The sequence below is a fragment of the Phocoena phocoena genome, chromosome 1 (assembly GCF_963924675.1).
Source record: "Phocoena phocoena chromosome 1, mPhoPho1.1, whole genome shotgun sequence".
Classification (NCBI taxonomy): Eukaryota; Metazoa; Chordata; class Mammalia; order Artiodactyla; family Phocoenidae; genus Phocoena; species Phocoena phocoena.
The window spans coordinates 84,219,966-84,243,091 of NC_089219.1; the positions used below are offsets into that span (position 1 = coordinate 84,219,966).

Below are 23,126 nucleotides of genomic sequence, written 5' to 3' on the forward strand. Positions count from 1 at the left end.
AAAGATCAAGAACTTTGGGGGTCATTCAAAACTAGGTTCAGATTCGGTTTTGCAAACTTAACTTGGACACGTTATTTAATGGCTCAGAAGGGATAAAGGTCTGCTCAGTAACAACTCTCTCTCAGGCTTTTTGGGGAGAATTACATGTAATGATATACATAGGCACTTCGCATAGCAGCTGCCCATAGTAGCCACTCAGTACAAAGTATTGTTATTATTATAAATTTAAGATATTATTTGATGACAAGTCTTTCTTGCCTGCTCTTCTATCATCCCCCTGGCTGAAAAGCAAGCATGCAAAAAGTGCAAAGATCAGCTTTAATAGATTCTAAGATGCCATCAGTTGTAAGATGGGTCATTATTTTATGTACCACTGCAAAATAAAGCAAAACAAAATATGCTGCCAATTGTACTATGGCTCACTTTCTTATCACTTGAAGTTTCTATTTTACACTTCTTGAAAAAGCTTTTTTAGACTTATGTAGATGTACACTATCAAATATCACTCTTGTGCACACATAAACAGGAAGATATAACCAAAATAACTAAAGTAGTCCTAAAACAACTTCACATTCTGTGTCTGTCGACTGTGAATCATATATCAACTCGGAGGCATTGGTGTCTGTTTTTTCCACATATGTCATCCTTTGTTCCAACGAAAGCATCAGTGAGACAGTATTTCTTAAAAAAAAAAAAAAAGATGCTCCACTAATGCTAGAATTCTAGAACTTTTTCCAAGTTGCTGATACCCATTCTGCCATTCTGCAAATTTTGATGCTGCTATTTTCATGATCTCACCAGAAATCAAGTCATCAAGGGAAACAACCAAATTAATGCACGTGCAAGCCACATCAGTCTTCTCTGCTGCCTGGCCAATGGCCAATAGAAGGTGCCATCCATGGTATAAAGCTTTTCAATTCCAGAGATGTTAAAATGTAAAAAAATATGTGCATCTAAGAATTGATGTACAAATGGTAGATGGTCTATGTCATTACACATTCCTCACCTAGCAGAAAAGTCATCATAAAATTATTTGTAATAGTGAGCTCATCTAGTGCATTAATAATATTTGAATAATTGCTCTTTAGTTTGTATAAAATGAGGTGTACTTGTATCGGTCATTTTTTTTTTTTTTTTTACATCAACAGACAATGGTAGGCTGAGCTTTTAGGCTAAAAACAACTTGCCCTGAGTGAAGGGATGGTTTTCTTCACTTGTATTAACATCCTACTCACAGAGAGACAAGTTGGTGCCACTTGAAGATACTTGAAACCTGCAGCTTTTTCTTGCCAAGATTTGTTGTTATACATAAAAATCAAGCAGCAGCAAGGTTTCAATATTTCAAGAATAATTCCCTTCAGCTTTCAAGTCGAGGGCATACTCAGGTCAAATTCAGAAAAATGAAGAAATCTTATAAAAGTATTATAAACTTTCTGTTCCCACCAATACTCTTTTTAAAAAATTGAGATATATTGTACATAAAATAAAATGCACAGTTCTTAAAGGTATGGTTAAATGGCATAAACTAATGCAACTACCACCCCAATCAAGAAATAGAATGTTTCTATCGTGACAAAAATTTCCCTGGGCCTCTCTCCCATCAATCCCCCGTCCCTTCAACATAATCTATCTTTTAACTTAAATCATGGGTCAACAACATATTGAAGTATCAGAAAAAGAAAAGAGAAAAGAAAAGAAAAGAATCTTTTTAAATGATCATGAGTTACACAGTGGAAAATCTGAGTCCCATAACTTCGAATTAATTACTACAGCTGCATTGTTATATATAATACCCTGTTGTCAAGTGACATTTTTATTTTTAAAATGATGAGTATTGGGCTTCCCTGGTGGTGCAGTGGTTGAGAGTCCGCCTGCCGATGCAGGGGACACGGGTTCATGCCCCGGTCCAGGAAGATCCCACATGCCGCGGAGCGGCTGGGCCCGTGAGCCATAGCCGCTGAGCCTGCGCGTCCGGAGCCTGTGCTCCGCAATGGGAGAGGCCACAACAGTGAGAGGCCCGTGGACCGCAAAAAACAAGAAAACAAAAAACAAAAAAAACTGAGGCTTAAAATGATGAGTATTAACCTGAATAATAAATAAAATTTATACCCCAGTCACACATTCAGGTGGGAATATGATATATTTCTAGCCAGACTGGATCATGTACCATGTGGTGTCCCATTTCAGTTTGGGACATAGACACTATATAGATTTACCTACCACATGACTTCCTGACTTAGTATTGTGTATTAGCTGTAATAATTACTTTAAAATTCATTTTTTCTTTGTTCATAATATAGTCAAGCAAAATGGTAACTGTGGACTACTATTACTCACAGGTTAAAAGTTACTGTAAATGTGACAATATACTTCATCTCCCTTTTCACTCCCCTGTATGAAACTGTGGGGCTTCGTTAGGAGTAATCCACTCTTTCCTTTGCCCATTCATGCTTTCTTCATTCCTCTGAATGTGATTCAAGTAAAGACATGGGTAGTAATCTGCTTGCTTGATGTTGATGTGTATCAACATATTCAAGGGTGAAAAAAACTGGTGGGAATCAGAGTAGAGGTAACACGAAGAACAAAGCACAGTCTATTTACTTTGACACTATGACCATGCATTCACTCATTTTTGATTTATTCTACAAATATTGAGTTCCTTTTGTATGTCAGTCACTGTGCTAAGAGTCGGAGATACTTTCAAAGATGGAAGAGAGACATCCTCTCCTCTCATGAAAGTCATACCCTACCAGGATCGTAGATGCATTAGCAACTATAATACAGCCTGACAGGTGTGTAAATATGATAGGTGGAAGGGAAATAGAGGAGGGGTCTTCAACTCAGACTCAGAAGGATGGGTGGGATTCAGACATGAAGAATGAATAAGAATTCACCAGGCAAAGATGTGGGAAAATATCTTACGAAAAAGGAGAACTGGAGCTAAGGACAAAGTAGTTGGTGATATGATCCCAATATATATAGCAGGATTTTATCTGAAACAACAATAGACAAAGTATTCTAGCCCAGTGTTTTATTCTCAGATAGCTTTTATATTCCAAAGGAGAGAGACAGAGACAAGAGACAGAGACCTTTCCAAGTGCTAATAGTGCCACAAAGGAAACTTTTTTCTGTTTTCTCGGCTTGATTTTTCTCCTCACTAAACACAGAGTAAAACAAATAAATGAAAACAACGGGGAAATACATAGACACTACCACAAAGCAACTATTGTTCTGACGCAGATTGTGTTAGAAACTGGCAAACCAGTGTTTCTCTTTTCCAACTGCTGGGAAATAACATCACCTTCATTGTGAAATTCTTGAGATGTGGGCAGGCAATCTCATCTACTCCATGATTTCAACAGGCTGCCCATTGCCAAATGTGTGGTCTTTTAAGACCTGTCTCCCTCACTTCACTGCAACCACAGTTTCACCAGGACCCAGTGTAATACTCGGCACATAGTGAGGCGCTCAATAAATGCTTATTAAGAATGAAAGCGGAGATCTCTCTCCAGCCATCTTCCCCTGTAGTTTTCCTCCTCCCCTGGCCCTGTGATGGGGAACCTCTAACACAATAGCCAAACCAGGCTTTTCCTGGGCCTCCTCTGATGGCCTTCCGTTCACCTGGCAGGACACTCATCACCCCACCCCAGGAAAGGTTGATGTCTCCTAGACTGGATTTGGAGCTCCTGGAGGGCAGTGATGTGTCTTATTTAGCCTTGAATGCATGAGGCCTCACGAAGTCACTAGCATATAGTAGGCACTGCGTGATCCAGTTGAATACGCAATTGTTATGAAGAGTTTATAAACTTTGCAATGAGTTTATTTGTATTAAAATATATGTTTAGTGCGTTCCTGATTTGCCAGGTGCTGTTTTAGACATGGAGGATACGGAGGTGATAGGGCTCCTGGCTTCGTGGGAGTTAGAATGCTAGTGGAGATAGACAGTAGACATGCCTGACTCTGTTTTTGATGTTAGACTGCCCACAGCTTTCAAGCACCCCCCCCCACCACCTTTCCCCTCTGTCTCGCCTCTGGAAAGTGGGTAAGAAAGTCTGGGCACTCCCTCTCTCCTTCAGACCACAGAAACCCCTGTGGTGCCGAGGAGAGCTCCAGCCTGGCCCCGCCCTTAACCAGATGAACCCCAGAGCCACTGGCCCTTGCCTTCATTCAGGCCCTGCTCTTCCCAGAAAATCTCAGCTTGTGAGTAACAGACCCTCTCAGACCCTTTTGGGGCCTGTGTGTCCTCGTCACTCTGGACATCTGAACCAATTTGGTGGTACTGGCGGGAGGCCGATCCTGCTCTCTCTGGGGCAACCATGAGATGCTTGTCAGCAAATAAACAAGATTTCAGGTAATGGTAAATGTTGTGGGAAAAATAGAATGGGACAGTGAGACAAGGAGTAAAGGTGGGGGTCGAGGGACAGGGAAAGAGTGAGCTCTACAGAATTATGGTATGTGACTACTTCACCTCTTGGTCAAAACTTGACTTCATGCGGGGACTGCCAGCTGTCTCCCAGTGCTGTTTTCCCTCTCTCCAAAATAAGAAAGAAATAATAACAAGAATACTTCATTTCTTCCTCCACCTTTAGCTGGGTACATGGCCTCCAAGAATAAAAATGACATCTCCTGGCCCCCCTTTTAGCTGGGAGCACTCATGGGACTAAATTTCAGCCAGTGGTGTGTGTCTCAGCCCCATTGTCCTGACCACATGTAGACTTGGTGGTTGGGGCCCCAGTGGCCACCCCAGACCATGGCATGACTGAGGGGGTCCCAGCTGTGGGGAGCAGAGCCACAGAAGAAGAGTTTGGACAAATGAACTTATTTACAAAACAGGAGTCACAGATGTAGAAAACAAACTTATGGTTACCAGGGGATGGGCGGGGGGAGGGATAAGTTGGGAGATTGGGACTGACGTATACACACTACTATATATAAAATAGATCACTAATAAGGACCTACTGTATAGCACAGGGAACTCTACTCAATACTCTGTAATGGCCAAATGGGAAAAGAATCTAAAACAAGAGTGGATATATGTATATGTATGACTGATTCACTTTGCTGTACACCTCAAACTAACACAACATTGTAAATCAAATATACTCCAATAAAAATTTAAAAACATTAAACTTAAGTCAATCCAAAAAAAAGAGGAGTTTGGAGCCTTACACTGAGGGGCCCAGCAGCTCTGCCTGCCTCCCTCTATTTGAAGGTCTAAGAGAAAACCACTTGTATCTTGTGAAAGACACCAAAGTTTTAGGTTCTGTGCTTCTCTCACCTGAACAAATTCTGAAGTCATGCATTTGTTGAACATATCACTTGAGAACCTGTTATCTTCTCTCTTAATGTCCTTCACCAACTCTGTTCTCTCTACTTAGCTCCAGTTCTTTGCTTCTTTTCCCTTCGCTCCTACTTATCCCTTTTATTTCTGTCCTTTTTTCCTTGAGTACTGTGCAAATTTCAAGTATCTTGATATATTATCTACCAATCACATTTTAAAAATTAACTTTTATTATAGAGAGTATAAAATATACAAAAATAGAATAAAATGCCAAATCCTGTACCCACAACTCTGCCTCACCAATTATTTACCTACGGTCAAGTCAGCTCCATCCATTCCCCAGCTTCTTCCCCCTTCCTATGTTATTATTTTATTTTATTTTATTTATTTATTCTTGGCCGTATTGGGTCTTTGTTGCTGCGCGCAGGCTTTCTCTAGTTGCGGTGAGCGGGGGCTACTCTTCGTTGTGGTGTGTGGGCTTCTCATTGCGGTGGCTTCTCTTGTTGCGGAGCACAGGGTCTAGGCATGCGGGCTTCCGTAGTTGTGGCGTGCGGGCACAGTAGTTGTGGCTTGCGGGCTCTAGAGCACAGGCTCAGTAGTTGTGGCGCATGGGCTTAGTTGCTCCGCGGCATGTGGGATCTTCCTGGACCAGGGCTCGAATCCGTGTCCCCTGCATTAGCAGGGAGATTCTTAACCACTGCGCCACCAGGGAGCCCCTTCCTATGTTATTTTGAAGCAAACCTCAGGCCTTGTATTATTACTGAATAAAGTTTCAGGTCTCTCTATGTGTAAAAAGCTGATAAATCAATCTTCTTCTAGAAATTAAGTCGAATTCCTAACTCATGGCTTCCTTCACTTCATAAAAATCATCCTTTTCACATAACCTTCTAAAGCGTTCATCTTCCTAGTTCTCCTCTTTGCCCCTCCCCCTTCCTTCTTTTTTCCCTTTCTCTCTCTCTTTTCCCCTCCCTCTCTCTAATACATCTTCTGCTTATGGGGCCTCCACTCTTTTTTCTTTAAGGAGATCCAGGTCTAATTTTCCCAGTCACAGTTTTGATTTTTTGATATACTCCCTTTTAATTGTCAACCACTGAGAATCTATTTTGCCAAAAAGGCAGCATTTACTCATTTATAGTCCCTTTACGAGTTTGGAGAAAAAGATTTTTTATAAAATTCACACAGTCCCCAGCCCCACGGACCACCCACCCCCATACCCCCAGATAATAAAAACTCGCTAAACTAGTAATATGCACTGGCAAAATACAATGAATAAAAAGGATACACTTACAGTAGTAATCAAAATTAACTATTGGGCATTAGACAAAGTCTAAATCCCTAATGATACTGAAGACTTGTTTTTATAACATTGATAAGGCATTGAACTTTTATGTCAGTGAACCTGGGCCATGTGGATGTTTTCCCACAAAGCAAGCTGAAACTGTTTTGGTATCACTCATGTGTGAGAATCAAGCATGTTTCTCCCAGGCAGAATGTGACCAAGTTTTTGGAGGGAGTACAGATTACTTGGACAAGGTGGAGGCAGATCTTTCCACAAAAGGGTATGATTACAGTGTCAGTATCAAATTCTTACACATTTTACTTGCTTTTATTTTGTTATCTGGGTGAAAAATAAATTTGTGACTCGCACACGGTAACGGAACACAAATAACTATGACGAGTCAACACCACTGACTTTTTGTCCTTTTGGAAACCTACTGTGCTCCTGAGCATTACAGACATATTTCTCCTCTGAGAAGTTGTAAGAGTTACATGTCACGCAGCACCCCTTCACTGTCACCTCTACCGTGGTAGTGAGCGTCACACCAGTCAGGGAATGTGGAAATGCTTGTAGCCTCAGCATGCTGAAAGAACTTGCAATTGCTGCACGTTGGGTTTACTTGTCTGGACCAAAGACTGAAGAGAGCAAAGGCTTGCTGCTTTCCTCTCTGTATCTTAAAACAGCTTGTCGAGCCTACCAACAGTCAACGAGCGCCCAAGAGCACTTATGAAGTGAGTAAATACAGAAAGCCTTTAGACGAAACCAGTAGCACACAGCTTATTGGAGTTCAGGTTCATTTGGCAAATGGGCATTTAATGCCTTTCTTGTTCTTTACTCTTAGTGGTTCTTATTTATTTATTTATTTTTGGCTGTGTCGGGTCTTAGTTGTGGCATGCGGGATCTTTTCGTTGCGGGGCTTTTTGTTGCGGCGCAGGGGCTTCTTTCTAGGTGTGGCGCATGGGCTCCAGAGCACGCAGGCTCAGTACTTGCGGCATGTGGGCTTAGTTGCCCCACGGCATGTGGGATCTCAGCTCTTCAACCAGGGATCGGACCCACGTCCCCTGCACTGGAAGGCAGATTCTCAACCACTGGACCACCAGGGAAGTCCCCTACTCGTAGTGGTTTCCTCCCCCCACCCCCAATTTATTTATTTATTTATTTTTGGCTGCGTTTGGTCTTCGTTGCTGCGTGTGGGCTTTCTCTAGTTGCGGCAAGCGGGGGGCTACTCTTCGTTGTGGTTCACGGGCTTTCATTGCGGTGGCTTCTTTTGTTGCAGACGACGGGCTATAAGCACTCAGGCTTCAGTAATTGTGGTGCACGGGCTCAGTAGTTGTGGCTCACTGGCTCTAGAGCACAGGCTCAGTAGTTGTGGTGCACGGGCTTAGTTGCTCTGCAGCATGTGGGATCTTCCTGGACCAGGGCTCGAACCCATGTCCCCTGCACGGGGAGGTGGATTCTTAACCACTGTGCCACCAGGGAAGCCCTCTTAGTGGTTCTCGAAGGCATGTTTACTTGCCTCATGGTCTTAATATGATCACTTTTCTTATCACACCCCCACTCACTTCAGAATTAGGATCCTCAGCTTTTTTGACATGATACTAACACTTAACCTCTCTTAATACTCTTAAAATTGTGTGTTCTCATTTCTATGCCCAATTCTACAAGGTTTGACTTAAAATTGCAGAGTTGAGTATTTAAGTCTACATACTACATACGAGAAAGTGAGTAGAAACGTTTTCCTAGAAAAGTTAAAATAACTATCTCTTGGGCAAGTGGTTTTAACTGGAGGTGAGAGATTTAAAGCTACTCCTTTGTATGGTCTTGGGAAAGCAACTATTTAGAAAAGTTGCATGTATAAATAATATTGTTCTAGGAAACCATACACTACTGGGGGCAGGCGAGTGGAGAGAGAAAGAGAAATGTTCTAACCAGACATTCATCCACATGTCTAGACATCATAGCACATTTAGATATTTAGAATTTTCAGTAGCTTATGAATACAAGAAAACTTATTGCTTTAAGCTAGGCTTTAGATATTTGACATGTAGCTGATATTTTCATAGTGTGAGAAATATCAAGCTGACATTATGCTTTCTCTGTGTTGATTACTTCCAAATGTCAGAGAGTAGTAACTTATTTATGGGACTTCAGGGCCTTAGGATAGTATCAATTTAAAAGACATTCATATCGACTTCTTTTTTATTTAAACATACTAAATGGAGTATGAGAAGCAGGTTAAGAAATCAATGAAGAAAGGAAGAGCAAAGAAGAAACCTACTGACAAGAAAATTTTAAATAGATTGATGTACTCTTACATCACCTTGCTGACAGCAGGCTTTAGGGACTGCCTCCAAATATTTCTGACGGCTGTAGTCTTACTGTTCACATTATTTCACTCATACCACTTATACTGAAATTGGGAAATTAAAAATAAGATATGAACTACTTGATTTTTGGTCAATCTTTAATAAATAAGTCAAACAACTAAATTAATATTTTCCTACCACTTTTTTTTTTTTTTGCAGTACGCGGGCCTCTCACTGTTGTGCCCTCTCCCGTTGCGGAGCACAGGCTCCGGACACGCATGGCTCATGGGCCCAGCCGCTCTGCGGCATGTGGGATCTTCCCAGACCGGGGCATGAACCCGTGTCCCCTGCATCGGCAGGCGGACTCTCAACCACTGCGCCACCAGGGAAGCCCTTTCCTACCACTTTTAATACTAACATTGGACTTCAAGCTAAAATCAAAAAGAATTTAATGATATTTTAAATTAAAAATTTATTCTTTTGTTCACCAAACTCTTTAGCAGCTAATTATGAACCTACTGAACTGCTATTTTGGAAATAACTCAAAGGAGTTATTATTAAACAAAAATTGGCCACATCAGAGACAATTATGCGTTTAAATAAACCTTTGTCTTTCCAGTTATGTACACAGCAGTGCTCTTAATTGCTTGGGGGTCACTGAAATCCCATGGCATCCTCTGAGAAGCATTTCTCCTGCAGTTTATCTTGTTGGATTTCCTTTCTGTTCTCGGAAGTCAGTATCTTTTCCTTTTTAAAATCTCTTTTTAGTAACAGTGGGAATGATGCTGATGATGGTAACATGAATCCAGTCTTCAAATCAGCCCCGTTTTCCTGACTTCTGTAGGTCAATGTCAGGAGTCACTGTGTAGCCATCTACATCCCTTATTTATCTCAGAAAATGTTATCTCTGATACAAACAAAAAATTGTGGGACCTCCATGAGCTAGACCAGCTACTATCTGAGGCTGCAAAATTTTAAATTGTTACCTGACAAACAAAAGGACAAGCCAAACATGCTGACTGACAGAACTATCACACACAATCACTGTAACCTTGTTCACGAAATCAAAGTGAAACAGAATGGATTGATAATTGTTACCCTATTGGAACTGCAAACAATCTTAAATTTAAGTGCTGAGTTCAAGGATGAGCATTTCATTATTAAACTTCAAGAATCACATTGCTTTGTATGCATCAAATATCACAAAATAAGTAATACTGAAAAGCTAGCGTTTGCTACATTTTCATACTTTTTGTACCCCTAAAGGCCCAGGAGTTCTCGTGGCCGATTTCAGCAGGTCTGTCCCCTGTGAAGGCGGGAGACAAATGGGAAATTATGTCGTTGCTCCCAGCACCCGGGTGCATAGTTCCCCCAAAGGTTCTGGGTCACCCCAGTCACATCCTTAGAATGCCAGAGGTGGTAGGTCCAACCCTCCCCTTCTGCAACCGTTGTTAGGAGAAGGACGTCCCAGAAACCCGGTTCTGGTCCAGAGCCCGAGCTCCAGTTGCCTCTCAGTATCTGGAGGTTGCTCCTACCCCGGACGTTTGAGGGTGTCCCAGACAGCCTGGGTCGCTAGTGCCTCCAGGAGGGCGGAGAATCTCGTCTGTTCTGTTAACTGCAGTACCCCCAGCACCTAGTTCAATTCTGAGCCAGACAGGGGCGAACCTCTTCCGGTCACTTCGCTGCTTGTTTTCTCCTCTTAACCTCCAAGTTCAAGGCCAAGTATGGGCGGGAAGGGCTAGTGTTCAAAGCCCGAGCTAAAGTCAGAGAATTTCGGGCTTTGCTGGGAGGCCTCCCTCTGTCAGGAAAGCAGCGGGTGAGCTGCACGGTGACCTCTGGCAGATACCACGGGGCCATCCCCCTCTAACAGAAACCCCCCGTGAGTGCGCGGAGCCTCGTGTCTGGGGTGAGTGAGCTGGGGCTTGTGGGCGGGGCTTCTTGGGCCTCACGCCCGCCGCGCGCTGCGGAGACGCGGAGCGCCCCCCGGTGGCAGCCCTGCAGCGCTGCTCGGGGCCGGCGGGGGCGGCGGCGGCGGCGGCGGCGGCGGCGGCGGAAGGGGAGGTGTTGAGCCAGCCGAGCGGCGCGGCCATGGCGGAGCTGGTGCGGGAGGAGCTCTCGGCCCTGGGTGCGATTTTCTGCGGGCCCGGCGAATGGGAAGTGCTGAGTCGCTCAGGTGACTACCCCCGCGCCAGACGGACTGGGCGCCCTCTGCTCCCCACCACCAAGGCTGGGCTCCCCGCCCCGGGCCCACACTTGGGGGCCGGGGTAGTTGAATGACGGAACGACACGCCCCGGGACTGGGCGTGTGTGGAAGCAGGCGGGAGAGTGCGGCGACCCCCAAAACGTGAATAGTATCGCGACCCTGCTCGCTCCTCTGCAGTGAACGGAGAGCATAATGCTCAGGCTCGTGCGGCCCGTGGACCGGTTCCTGCTTCCCGCGCCGCTCCACCCACTCGTCCGTCCCACCCTCCCCTCTCCCGTCGCACCCGCACTCGCCCTTCCCCCTCCATCCGCCGCTACCCCCCGTCCCCACTCTGCCGTTGCACCCTCTAACTCGCCTGTCTCACTCCTCAACTCGCTGAACGCTACGAGCCAGCCGCGCCCTCCTGGAAGGCGTCCCCCACCACGCTTTCCCTGGCCGTCCTGTACTTACCCGTCAGATCTGACCTTGAAAAGAGGTTTCTCCTGACACCCCTAGTTTAAATCCAGCTTCCCCAAATTGAACTACGTGCTTTGTAAGCACCATGCATTATGTCCTTCAGGGCACCCAGCACAATTTAACTATATGGGTATTTGGTTGTCTCAAGTTGCAGGAGGGCAGGAACCCTGTACGTTTTGTAATCACAAAACTCCAGGAACCTACGACAGTGCCAGGCACGTGGTAGGTATGCAGTAAATGTTTGTTAAATGAATTTTTGAATTCGACCAGTGCTCAGTCAGGACTCTTAGTTTGATTGCTTTTCTTCTGCTTTTTCTAGTCGGCTGAAAGGTGGTTGCCAATTACAGGCTCTTGGGGGCGCATTAATCATTCAACTCATTTATTGAGTCCCCGGAAGCGCTGACAGGATTTCAAAGACGCTGACTGCTCAGGGCCTCTAGGAGCTTACAGTCTAGAACGGTTCTTTTGGCTATATTTTCATGATAGTGCAAACTTATTCTCTGCCTGTCTATGGCTTCTATTAAGTAAAAACCAAAACTTCAGTTTATGAAAAAGTGCAGTGATGCACATAATTTTCAGTTTTCACTTAGCTTTCAAATACATGCTGTGAATTTTTTGGCATAAGATTTAAACTTCTGTTATGTTTCAGCTACTATTAAAATTGTCCTTCTGACCATAAATTGGTTGACCTTTAAGAAGGTAGTCTAAAATGTTCTGAATGTTGTGAGAAAGCCATCAAGGGTTAGGATCCATTCCTGGTATCTACGTGGTTCACCTACAGAGCAGGAGTTGGCTCCTTTTCATTTATTCTTTCTTGATCACCCGTGTCTATACGTTCATTGAGCACTGTTATGTTCTGGGCGCTGTGAACCACTTCATGTAATGAAGCCGCTTTCTTTTCAGTGCCTAGCCTGTCTTGTAGCTTTCTGAAACAATTGTTTAAAATCCATATGAAAGGATTTACTCACTTTTAGTGTTTTATCGTCACCTCTCTTCTGATTGGATAGCATTTGTTATTCTTCGTCATCTTACTTTGCTGTCTCTATGGCTCTCTTTATTGATAATTACTTCTGCTTGAGGCAGGCTGTTTGAAGAGATCATCAGTTTTCTTAAATTCCTTTATTATGGCTCAACTAGGAATATCCTGGGAAAATGAACCTATGATTTCCCATTACACCTGAAAGAGGATGGAGTGGTGGTGGTCTGGGTCATGAGTATGGTTGAGCATACGACACTGCTGACAGGTCAGAGAAAACCCAAAAAAGTAAGCATAGAAAGAAAGAAAGAGCAATTTCTTAATATGAAGAGCACTGTGGACCCTTTATCTGCTGTTAAATTGAGCATGACTTTCAAGCCATGCCTCCTAATTAATTTAATTCAGTGTTCTGACATCAATAAGTAATTGAATTATAAAAGAATTCAGTGTAACAACTTAGGACATTTTGTTGCTGAAGGGTTCATTGGAGAATAGAACAATTCAGTGATTGAAATTGGGACGTTTGATGTTCACAACTGGGAATCAAGGGTAAGGTAAGGACTTCTTTAATTGACCTCAGTAAATATACAGTGGGCTGCTGGCTACCACTGTCATGGTCACTGTCAGCTTGGGTTGGAGGATATAAGAACATTCTGAGCACCATCAGTCCCTTCCTGGCCTTCCCCTCAAATAAGCTGCTCCTTGTTGCCACTGGAATCAGGTTAACATTGGGTAGGATTGCACTTCTGGTACGAGATAGCCCAGGCAGGCTCAGGCTGCCAACCCTAGGGTCATCTATGAAGGTCATAAGATTGAAGAGTTTGAATAGTTGGATTCTTTTAGCTGGACTAATTTGTGCTGAGAATTTCAGGGAACTTACATACACTGTGGCCTCTTTGTGATGGTTGTAGAAAGCTCATAAGAGGCATCAGGTGTAACTGTCTCTGATGGGTGCAAGTTATATAAGCTCCTATTCCTGTCCACTAGGGAGGGCTGTGGGCAGATCAAACCAGGGGTATTCTGCTTCTTCCAGTGCAGTGCAGTCAGACAGGGTGCCAGGTTTAATGGGGTCACCTACCACAGACCTGATACTTTAAATGCATCTTACTTGATGAGGGGTATTCTTTTTTTTTTTTTGCGGTACGCAGGCCTCTCACTGTTGTGGCCTCTCCCATTGCGGAGCACAGGCTCCGGACGCGCAGGCTCAGCGGCCATGGCTCACGGGCCCAGCCACTACGCGGCATGTGGGATCTTCCCGGACCGGGGCACAGACCCGTGTCCCCTGCATCGGCAGGCAGACTCTCAACCACTGCGTCACCAGGGAAGCCCGATGAGGGGTATTCTTTATTTTATAAAGAAGGTAACAGATGCTCAGGCTGGTTGAGTAACCACCAGGCTCCAGAGTATATGGACTCTTGCATTGCGTCATGCTCCTTAACAGAGATGCGGCCATTGCATCAGGAAAACAGTTCTTGGAGAGCAAGGATGACACCTGTCCAGGAAAAAGAGAGCAAGAAGAGCACCCAGAGCAGAGAAACGGGGATGACCCCACTTATGTTCAGAATAGTTCTGAAGGGGAGTGTGTGTGCATGCCTGTGTAGGTACCTATGAGGTAGATGGGATTTGGTATTGTTATAAAGCTTCATTTTCCTGATGAGGTAATTGAAGGTCACAGAGATTATATTGCCATAATTAGTGCTCATTATATGTGGAGTTGTGTTTCTGGAAATCATCTTACAGATAAAGAAGTTATAAAATGGGAGGTGTGATATGTTCGCACAGTAGCTTCAGAGTAGCTTTTTGTATTCTGCTAACACTAATGTTCAGATTGGATTGGGCCGTCTTGCAAAATGAATCATGACTGTCACCCACTGACCCCTCTAAATCTGCTCAGCCCTGTGTCCTGCTGATTGTCAGTACTGAGGTCGTCTCTAAAAACAAATCAGCCTTGAACTTCACGTCTAAAGGATGGGATTGCCACTTTTAGCTTCACTTATTTTTAGTTTATTTTTTTTTTTCTGTAACCACGTTTAACATGTATAAAATTCCAGCTGTAACGTAAAAAGAAGCACTGGTGGATGTATACTTGTGGGGAGCCACCTGGGAACGAGAGGAAAAAAATCCTGTGCAGTGAGGTAAGAGAGGGTGTTGGGGGCTTTTTAGTGGTTTTCTGAACAAAGTCTTAACCCTGAGGACATATAAAACTGCAAAAACGGAAAAAAAAAGCAAGTATAGGGAAATTCAGTTGTATATGGTATATAAATGATTTCTTAATGGCCTCTAAATGAATCTTGAAGAACTCATCCTCTTAAATTTTGTTTACATTTTCCACTATCTTCTGTTATTGGACAGCATTTATTGAATTTTTATTGTGTGTGATTATGAAGTAGAGTGAAGTCTTAAAAATGACAGTATGGAATTTGGGGTTCAGTTCAGTTTCTCTCGTTTGAATTTCTGTTGTTTGGAGTGTGGTTAGGAGCATAATTTCCTTCCTGTACTTGTAAGGAAGAATAAGGTTTGAAACTAACCTATTTTAGTTATGAAATTGATATACTTATTTTAAGGTACAATGACTTATTAAAAAAAACCAAAAAAACCCAAACTAGGGAATATGTATGCAAGCTTCAACCAGAGGCAAAACTTACATCTTTTGGTAGGATCTTTAGAATAGATGAAAATAGTCTTGGAACTCATGAAAATTTTAGATTTGTAGGGCAGGCATAAATTTTCTAGGGCATAGATATTTATTGAGAATGATGAGTTTGTGAGTTAAACTTAATGACTAGAGTTTTTTGGTGCCAGGGAAGGCCAGAGATTAGCATTAGATGTAGAACACCATTATTTTTCTGTTAATCACCCTGTTTCTAAGCTGTTAATAAACTTAAAGTAGATAGGGACAACCTTGTTTTCTTTTTTTAATGGAAAAAAAACCCCCAAAATCAGACTGACAGTACGTGTGATTACATGAAAAATTCTGAGGCAAAAAAGAGCCAGTTTAATTGCATGTACAAACCAAGGCAGATGAGAAATGGAAGGGTAATATACATACTTCTAGAGTTTTAGGGAGAAAATGAGTTTTTAAAAGAATACGTAATTTTATTCCTGCATTAAGTATCAGCAGAATGGGGTATGTTGTTGGGATTTTCATTTTCTTACAGAGATAGCGTCATTTTGTGTAATTTCAGCTTGCAGCTCCTGTGTGTGTGTGTGTGTGTCTGTGTGTGTGTGTGTGTAGCTACGGAGGGAGTCAAAGAGAAGACCAAGTAGGAAGGTTGTTAATCCTTTCCAATTCTTGATAAAATTAAAGGAATTTTCCTTCTAAGCTTATAACTAATAATTTCACGGTTTTCTAAGGCGGAAGTCAGGATTTTCTCCTATTACTTTTCTCTTTGCTGACTAGGGCCAGAAAATCACTAAGAGAGAAGAATGAAAGTTGGTAAGGATGTGAAGAGCCAGCTCAGTAGGCTTTCAAGACCTTCTCCCTGGACTGCCTGTTTCTGTCAGTTAGGTCACTGCCCTGGGGAGGAATAGATGGCTGTTTAGATGGCAGAGATTGGAGAACACTCGAGGTTTCAGGGTTTTTACCAGAAAGGGAGCCTTGCTTGCGGGGAAAACCTTGCTTTGTGAGCACAGATACTGTGTTAGTTTCTTGTGGCTGCCGTGACAAATAACCACGAATGTGGTGTCTTAGAACAACACGTATTTATTCTCTTACAGTTCTGGAGGTCAGAAGTCTGAAATCATTTTCACGGGGCTGTAGTCAAGTTGTCAGCAGGGAGGCACCCTTTGTTCAGAAGACATTAAAAAATGCTATTCCCATGGAGAGTTATCTCCGTGGAAATAAAAAAATATATAAAATACAGGTTTATAGAAATTATATGTATGTATGTTTACAAGTAAAGACATTTTTAGGTGTAGAAGAGAAGTTGAGGAAGATCACTTTGGCTCTCTCCACTTTTTCATGTTATGAAACTGGATTGACTTAAGAGGACAGGATCTGTGTCTTACCCGTTGTTTTCTCTCAGACTAGAACAGTGCCTTGGGCCTAGTAGGTACTCAGTGAATGTTTGTTGAATGATGAATGAAGAGCTTTAAAAGTTATACCTCCCCCTTGAGAGGGAAAGTGGACCCTCTAGATGATTTCTGGAGGGTTTATTTAGCCTAGTGGTCACATGTCTGTAGGTCTATTTATAATGCCCATTTTATCTAGTGAAATGCAGTGATCTAACTGACATCTAGCCTACTTTAATAGTAAAATATTTTTTACAAAGGATAAGTAACAGGATAGAAGAAAGAAGGGTTTTGAGAAACTGGCGATGGATTTTAGAGGAATATACTAAGTTGTTTGGAAAATCTTCCTTTATGCAGCATATATTTTACTTATGTAATACAAATTTAAGTTATATCACTTTAATATGATCTTTTTTTTAAATAAACTTATTTATTTTATTTATTTATTTTTGGCTGCGTTGGATCTTCGTTGCTGCGCGCGGGCTGTCTCTAGTTGCGGCGAGCGGGGGCTACTCTTCGTTGCGCTGCACGGGTTTCTCATTGCGGTGGCTTCTCGTTGCAGAGCACAGGCTCTAGGCACGCGGGCTTCAGTAGTTGTGGCACACGGGCTCAGTAGTTGTGGCTTGCGAGCTCTAGAGCGTAGGCTCAGTAGTTGTGGCGCACGGGCTTGGTTGCTCCACGGCATGTGGGACCTTCCCGGACCAGGGCTCGAACCCGTGTCCCCTGCATTGGCAGGCGGATTCTTAACCCCTGCGCCACCAGGGAAGCCCTAATATGATCTTTATAATGGTTACTGCCTGGGTTTCGGGGTGGTGTCCTAAAACGGCAGTGCTTTGCAGCTGATACTGAAGCTTCTATTAAAGAAAAACCTGGTGTAATGGATGTGTTTGGTCCTATATGAATCCATGTCTGTAACAACAGCTTCTGTATAAATGGAATTGGATGGCTAGAGAGCCATTTTAATGTTCTGTTAGGTTCTTTAAAATGGGAATGCACTCAGGTTTCCATTGTTGAGGGTGTTGAGCAGCGATCCAGGTATGAAAATTAGAACAATCTGACTGCCTGTCTTGTGAAGGAGAATGAAACAAGGGCTGTGGAGAAAGAAGTAGGGTAGACGGAGGCAAGTTAGCTTCAAAGAGCCTCGTCAGCACCCAGTTCGGTTCTACTCTGCTCTTCTGATCTGTGTGCTTCTGCCCCCTGCAGAATGAATCAGCCTGACGTTTTATCAACTTTTGAAAAGTGGGGTGAAGTGGTGTGGAACACATCAGAGGGGTGAAGTGGAGCAAATCTGAAAGAGAGCAGAGTGTTTCATCTCGTATCCTGTGTGCGCTTTCCCCTTTCCCCCTCCTCCTTATGGAGCCAGAAACAGCTGAACTGATGTCTGCCCAATTTTAGTTCCTCCCGCTGCCTTCATGTTACACTGATACGAATATATTTGAAGTGAAAAAGAGCGGGTCCAGGCAGTTACTGTGTATGCACAGTCATGGTTTTCTCTGTACCCCTGCAACCACACGGGATCCAGTATTTAGTTTGATTCAGACTCACTGCAACATGACTTTCACCAGATTTAGTGTATAACTTTTAAACGAATCACTGATTTTATAAATACACAATACTGTCTCTTTGAATGTTCATATGAGGTTATTAGGAATTTCTGAATTATCAACTAAGTCTGGGGAGGAAAAAAATCATATGATGAGAAACCTTTCTGGTAACCTTAATAAAAATGGGATAATGGCAATTATAAATGCCAGTGAAATCCTGGGTGCTGGTGAGCATGATTCTATGAATATATATGTATGGCTGAAAGTAATCTGTAAATCATGGCTTTCTTAGTGTGATGTATCTCTTCATAAAATAACTTAGTTTTCACATGAAAAATAAATTGACACTTGAAACAAAAATTTTAACTTGTTAGTGTTCCATTCAAATTGAATTAGGTACAGCTAATCATTATTTTTGGATGCTTTCCAGAGACAGATGGGACTGTGTTCAGAATTCTCACAAGAGCCGAAGGATTTATGGATGCGGATATACCCTTACGATTGGTGTTCCATTTACCGGTTAATTACCCGTCGTGTCTGCCTGGTATTGTGGTTAACTCCGAACACCTGACCAGGGCTGAGTGTGAGATTGTGAAGGAGAAGTTACTGGAGCAAGCAGAGACCCTTTTGTCGGAACCTATGGTTCATGAGCTAGTTCTCTGGATTCAGCAGAATCTCAGGCACATCCTCAAGCGGCCAGAAGCTGGAGGTGGCAGTGAAAAGTGCACTTCTGCAGCAAGCACGACTGTGGATGATGGATTGTGGATGACTCTTTTGCATTTAGATCATATGAGAGCAAAGACCAAATATGTCAAAAGTGTGGAGAAGTGGGCTTCCGATTTAAGGCTGACAGGAAGACTGATGTTCATGGGTAAAGTAATACTGATTTTACTGCAGGGAGACAGAAACAACATCAAGGTGCCAAAAAGTTTTAATGTTGAATATGAATTTGGCTATTTTCTGCTAAAATGGTGTGTCTATAAGTGTGTTTGATAACAATGGGACAGATTAATCATTAAGATGTTTCTGCTTTCATTCTTACCATGTTAATGGATCTTTCTTTTTAAAGACTGTCTTTAACTTCTAATTACAACTACAGACTTGAAAAGCTTGAAGAATAAGTAGAAGATTATGTTTTAAAAATCATGCCACTTAATGAAAGTGATAAGTCATTAAAAAAATCTCTGTGGTACATGAGTGTTTGTTTCTGTAATCAGCTTTGAGCCTAAATTTTATAAATTTGCACTAAAAGTTTGTGCGTATTTGTAGTTCTTTCCTTAGTTAGGCACCCAGCAAGGTGTATACTTTTGGGTAGCCTGCAAAAATTTTAACATTTTGGAAGTTAAAGATATGTTCTGACGCTTGAACTTGGTATCTGTTATACCTGAAAAGAGGAGCTGTTCCCTCCTAACCAGGATTTAGTGTGAGTGGAAGTAGAATCATTAGGGCTGTCAGCTTGTCACCTCCTCCCTAACTTTTGCTTTCCACCTGACTTGTCTCAGCAGCTGCTTTCAAAATCATCGTCTTCTTCAGAGTTTTCAAGTTCTCATTCTAAACTCATCTAACCTGCTTTATGTGGGACCAGACAAAGAAAGCTGCTTATTATATTTTAAATCTTAAAAGAGCTGCAAATCACTTAATAGGTTTTATGCTTTCAAGTGTGTTGGGTCAAGAATAATTACAATGGAATTTATTTGAAACAGATTTATCTTGCATAACCTATCATCTTAAAGATTTGTAGGATAACTACCTAGCTTTTTGTGATGGGCTCTTATCCCAGAACTTGTTGGTTAATAACTTCAGTTGACCAGAGTAGTGCTGGGTTATAGCGTATAGGTACAACAGATTTTCAGATTTAATAAAGATACTGGGTTGGGGTCTGACCAAGGAACCACATATATTTTTAAAAATTTATTTAATTAATTTATTTTTGGCTGCATTGGGTCTTTGTTGCTGTGGGTGGGCTTTCTCTAGTTGCGGTGAGCGGGGGCTGCTCTTTGTTATGGTGTGTGGGCTTCTCATTGCTATGGCTTCTCTTGTTGCGGACCGCGGGCTCTAGGCGCGCGGGCTCAGTAGTTGTGGCACACGGGCTTAGTTGCTTCTTGGCATGCGGGATCTTCCCGGACCAGGGCTCGAACCTGTGTCCCCTGCATTGGCAGGCAGATTCTTAACCACTGCGCCACCAGGGAAGCCCCGGAACCACAAATTTTAAGGTGATTTACAGTATATCTATAAAGTTTGATCCTTTTGGATAAAATACTGGCTGACAAAATGAATACAAATTAATTTCTTTGCTCATATATCCCCAAAAGGCTCAGATTTTTCTTTACGCCAGCTCGGGCATATTAGGCTAAGTGTAGCTGTTTTGCAGATGTTGTTTCTCAGATTGGATCCATCAGTTAATTTATTTATTTAATCCTATGGCTTGACCTCTGGTAATGTAGAGTACTTTTTAAGGAGTTCTTTCTTTTTTATTAGCTGTCCCTAAAATGTCATTTAATGTAAATATCCCTTAAATTTTTATAAGACTGTATATCAGGATTGAGAACTACAGGTACATATTTATAGGTGCCATCAATTTGGAATGTTCGGTACTGTGTGCCTGTTAACTTCATTCCGACCTTGAGGAAGTGATAATAATGACAGTAGCTGGTACTATATTAAGCACTATTGTGCCAAGCACTCGTCTAAGTGCTTTATATGTATGAACTCATTTAATTATCACAACTTCCCCATAAGGTAGATGTTATGAGTACCATTTTATGGAATAGGTTACTGAGGCACAGAAGATCTAGATAACTAACCCCAGAATCAGATCTAGTTTAGATTTAAGCCTACGTAGTTCGATTAGACCCTTCTTTACTCCAGCATTCACCAGAATGTTATGCTTCAAAGTATGTGAAAACACTGTGTAACTCTCTTACTGCTTGATTCAGAAAGTGAGTACTCTGTAAGCGTGGAAATAAGCCTGTAGGTTTATGGCTCCTTTCAAACTAGGACTTTGAGATGCAGAATAAGATATGTATTTAACGTACTGATTTATCATTTAGGAGTACCTGATTCTTCAGAAAACCTGCAAAGTAGATGTGGACTCAAGTGGAAAGAAATGCAAAGAGAAAATGATTAGTGTACTGTTTGAAACAAAAGTACAGACAGAACACAAAAGGTATAATTTAGTACTATTGCAGATGGAAAAGCAACTGAATCGATAATTATACTCTGACAAATTTAGGCATATTCATGAGTTTCTCTTGTATAATGCAGGTTTCTGGCATTTGAAGTCAAAGAGTATTCATCGTTGGATGAGTTACAAAAGGAATTTGAAACTGCAGGACTTAAGAAGCTTTTCTCCGAATTTGTGCTTAGGCTGGTAAAATGAAGTGGAAGACAGGTATCTTTTAGTGAAACAACAGCGTTTTTTGTTTTGTTTTGTTTTTGTTTTTTCGTTGGATTTTGAGAGTGGCTGATTGAAATACTCATAAGGGAACAATTTTAGAGTTTTCTCTGAAGCAAAATGACAGACACCATCATAACTTCAGGACAAAAACCAATTCTGTTTATGGAATATTAACCAGTAAAAATATCTATGTATTCTAATTTTGCCAGTATAGGCTGGGTTCAATAGATGGAATGTTATTTGAGAGATAAATACAAAAAGATGATGGTGAATGAGCCCTTGTGTTTCTACAGAGGATTTGTTTGGAACTGTGCAATTTTCTGGCTAATTTTCTTGTAATTAAATGAATTTTTAAAAAGAGATTTGTTTTCATGTTTACTTCCTTCATGTTTACATTTTTAGCATTTGATAATGATTTTTTCCCCCATTCAGATTATTCTGTCTAATGTTTTAAGTTGAATGTTAAGAAAATTATAACACTGATTTCATTGTGGAATTGGATAAATGGTTAGTTTAAATACAAACTAAAGAAGTTCTACAGAACTTGATTTACAATTGCTTTCTTTGGGGTCCCAGAATTGCATGATACTTACTAGTGATAGGACTGGAGAGTCAAATTAAAATAAAATTCTTCAATTTAAATTAAAACTTACAAGGGAAGAAGTGTTTTACACAAAATGAACTTGGCTTACCAGAGGGAGGAAATCATATGGAGATAATATTTTTTATTTCTGATGAAATTTGTTAAAGTCTGATAATCTCAATATATTTATTATGACATAAGGAGAGAAGCCATAAAATAAAAGCTTGTGTTAAAATTTGTACCAAAAGTATAGACAGGCATTTATGTTTGAGAAAGGATATTTGTGTTCCTGAAGCCACCTGTGCTCCTAAAATAAGGGGCCAAGTAATAGAAGAAAGGCCAGGCAAATGTCCCTCACTGTAATCTGAGGTACAGTGATGTCATTATAAATTATAACTGATGGGAGAGAGAAATAAGGAGATGCTGTGGCACGCCCAGTAGCGCTTCTTGAAAGTGCCGCTCTGTGACTGTGGCAGTACCGTCTGATTGTCTCATTTTCAGACACCCTTGTAATTAAATTAGACCTACCTCTTGATCATTCCATTAATTAGAGGGGATTTTTTTGTTCGTTTTATGTCATTCTAGGGTGTTGATGATTTTTTCCTGGAGAACTGGTAAATGTAGTTAGGTTGTTCTATGGGAGGGTGATATTCTCAGAGTTCAGAAACTGCTAGGAGCCTGTACCCGCCGCTGCACTATTGGAGACTGTTGTAATTGATCCTAGATCTGCTCAAGTGGTACTGCCTGGACCAGAGCTAAGGTTGCTGATAGGTACTATCTGTGGTCTGTTGGCTTTCACAGTCACTCCACCCCTGCTGCCACTGCAGCCATTGCCAACAACTACCATGGTGCCAGAACCTCTGCTGCCTCTGACTTCCCAGTGGTGCCTCCTATTGACCAAACCTAACAGGAGTCCAGTTGGCAGAGAAGTCGGGAAATGTAGTTTGCATGTGTCCCAACCCCAGGAGAACAGAGCAGAATACAGGAGGGTGGGTGTGTAAGTGAGGGAGAGGGAGCTGAGTGCCTATGGCGAGTAACGAGCACGACCTTCCCTTTTAGTTTTTAAGCAGCCACGCACAGCCTTCTACCC

General features: G+C 42.0%; 1 protein-coding gene across 2 annotated transcripts; it reads left to right on the forward strand.

Annotated features, from left to right (window-relative positions):
* Positions 1-10,949: 10,949 nt before the first annotated feature.
* On the forward strand, positions 10,950-21,991 carry RWDD3 (RWD domain containing 3). 2 transcript variants are annotated; one of them, XM_065887107.1, is made up of 4 exons: positions 10,950-11,039; positions 18,487-18,974; positions 21,107-21,222; positions 21,321-21,991. In XM_065887107.1, the coding sequence occupies exons 1-4, from the start codon at positions 10,955-10,957 to the stop codon at positions 21,433-21,435; spliced, it is 804 nt and encodes a 267-aa protein (XP_065743179.1). In that variant the 5' UTR covers positions 10,950-10,954; the 3' UTR covers positions 21,436-21,991. The 2 variants fall into 2 exon arrangements, with proteins under 2 accessions (XP_065743179.1, XP_065743187.1); XM_065887115.1 differs by lacking the exon at positions 21,321-21,991 and having other exon boundaries at positions 10,955-11,039; positions 18,487-18,927; positions 21,107-21,183.
* The last annotated feature ends 1,135 nt before the right edge of the window (positions 21,992-23,126 follow it).

Excerpts from the sequence above, each read along its gene's own strand:
- RWDD3 (XM_065887107.1), top strand. The coding sequence starts at position 10,955 with ATGGCGGAGCTGGTGCGGGAGGAGCTCTCGGCCCTGGGTGCGATTTTC. Across the intron at positions 11,040-18,486 it reads GGAAGTGCTGAGTCGCTCAG|AGACAGATGGGACTGTGTTC; the intron begins GTGACTACCCCC and ends GATGCTTTCCAG. Across the intron at positions 21,223-21,320 it reads GTACAGACAGAACACAAAAG|GTTTCTGGCATTTGAAGTCA; the intron begins GTATAATTTAGT and ends TGTATAATGCAG.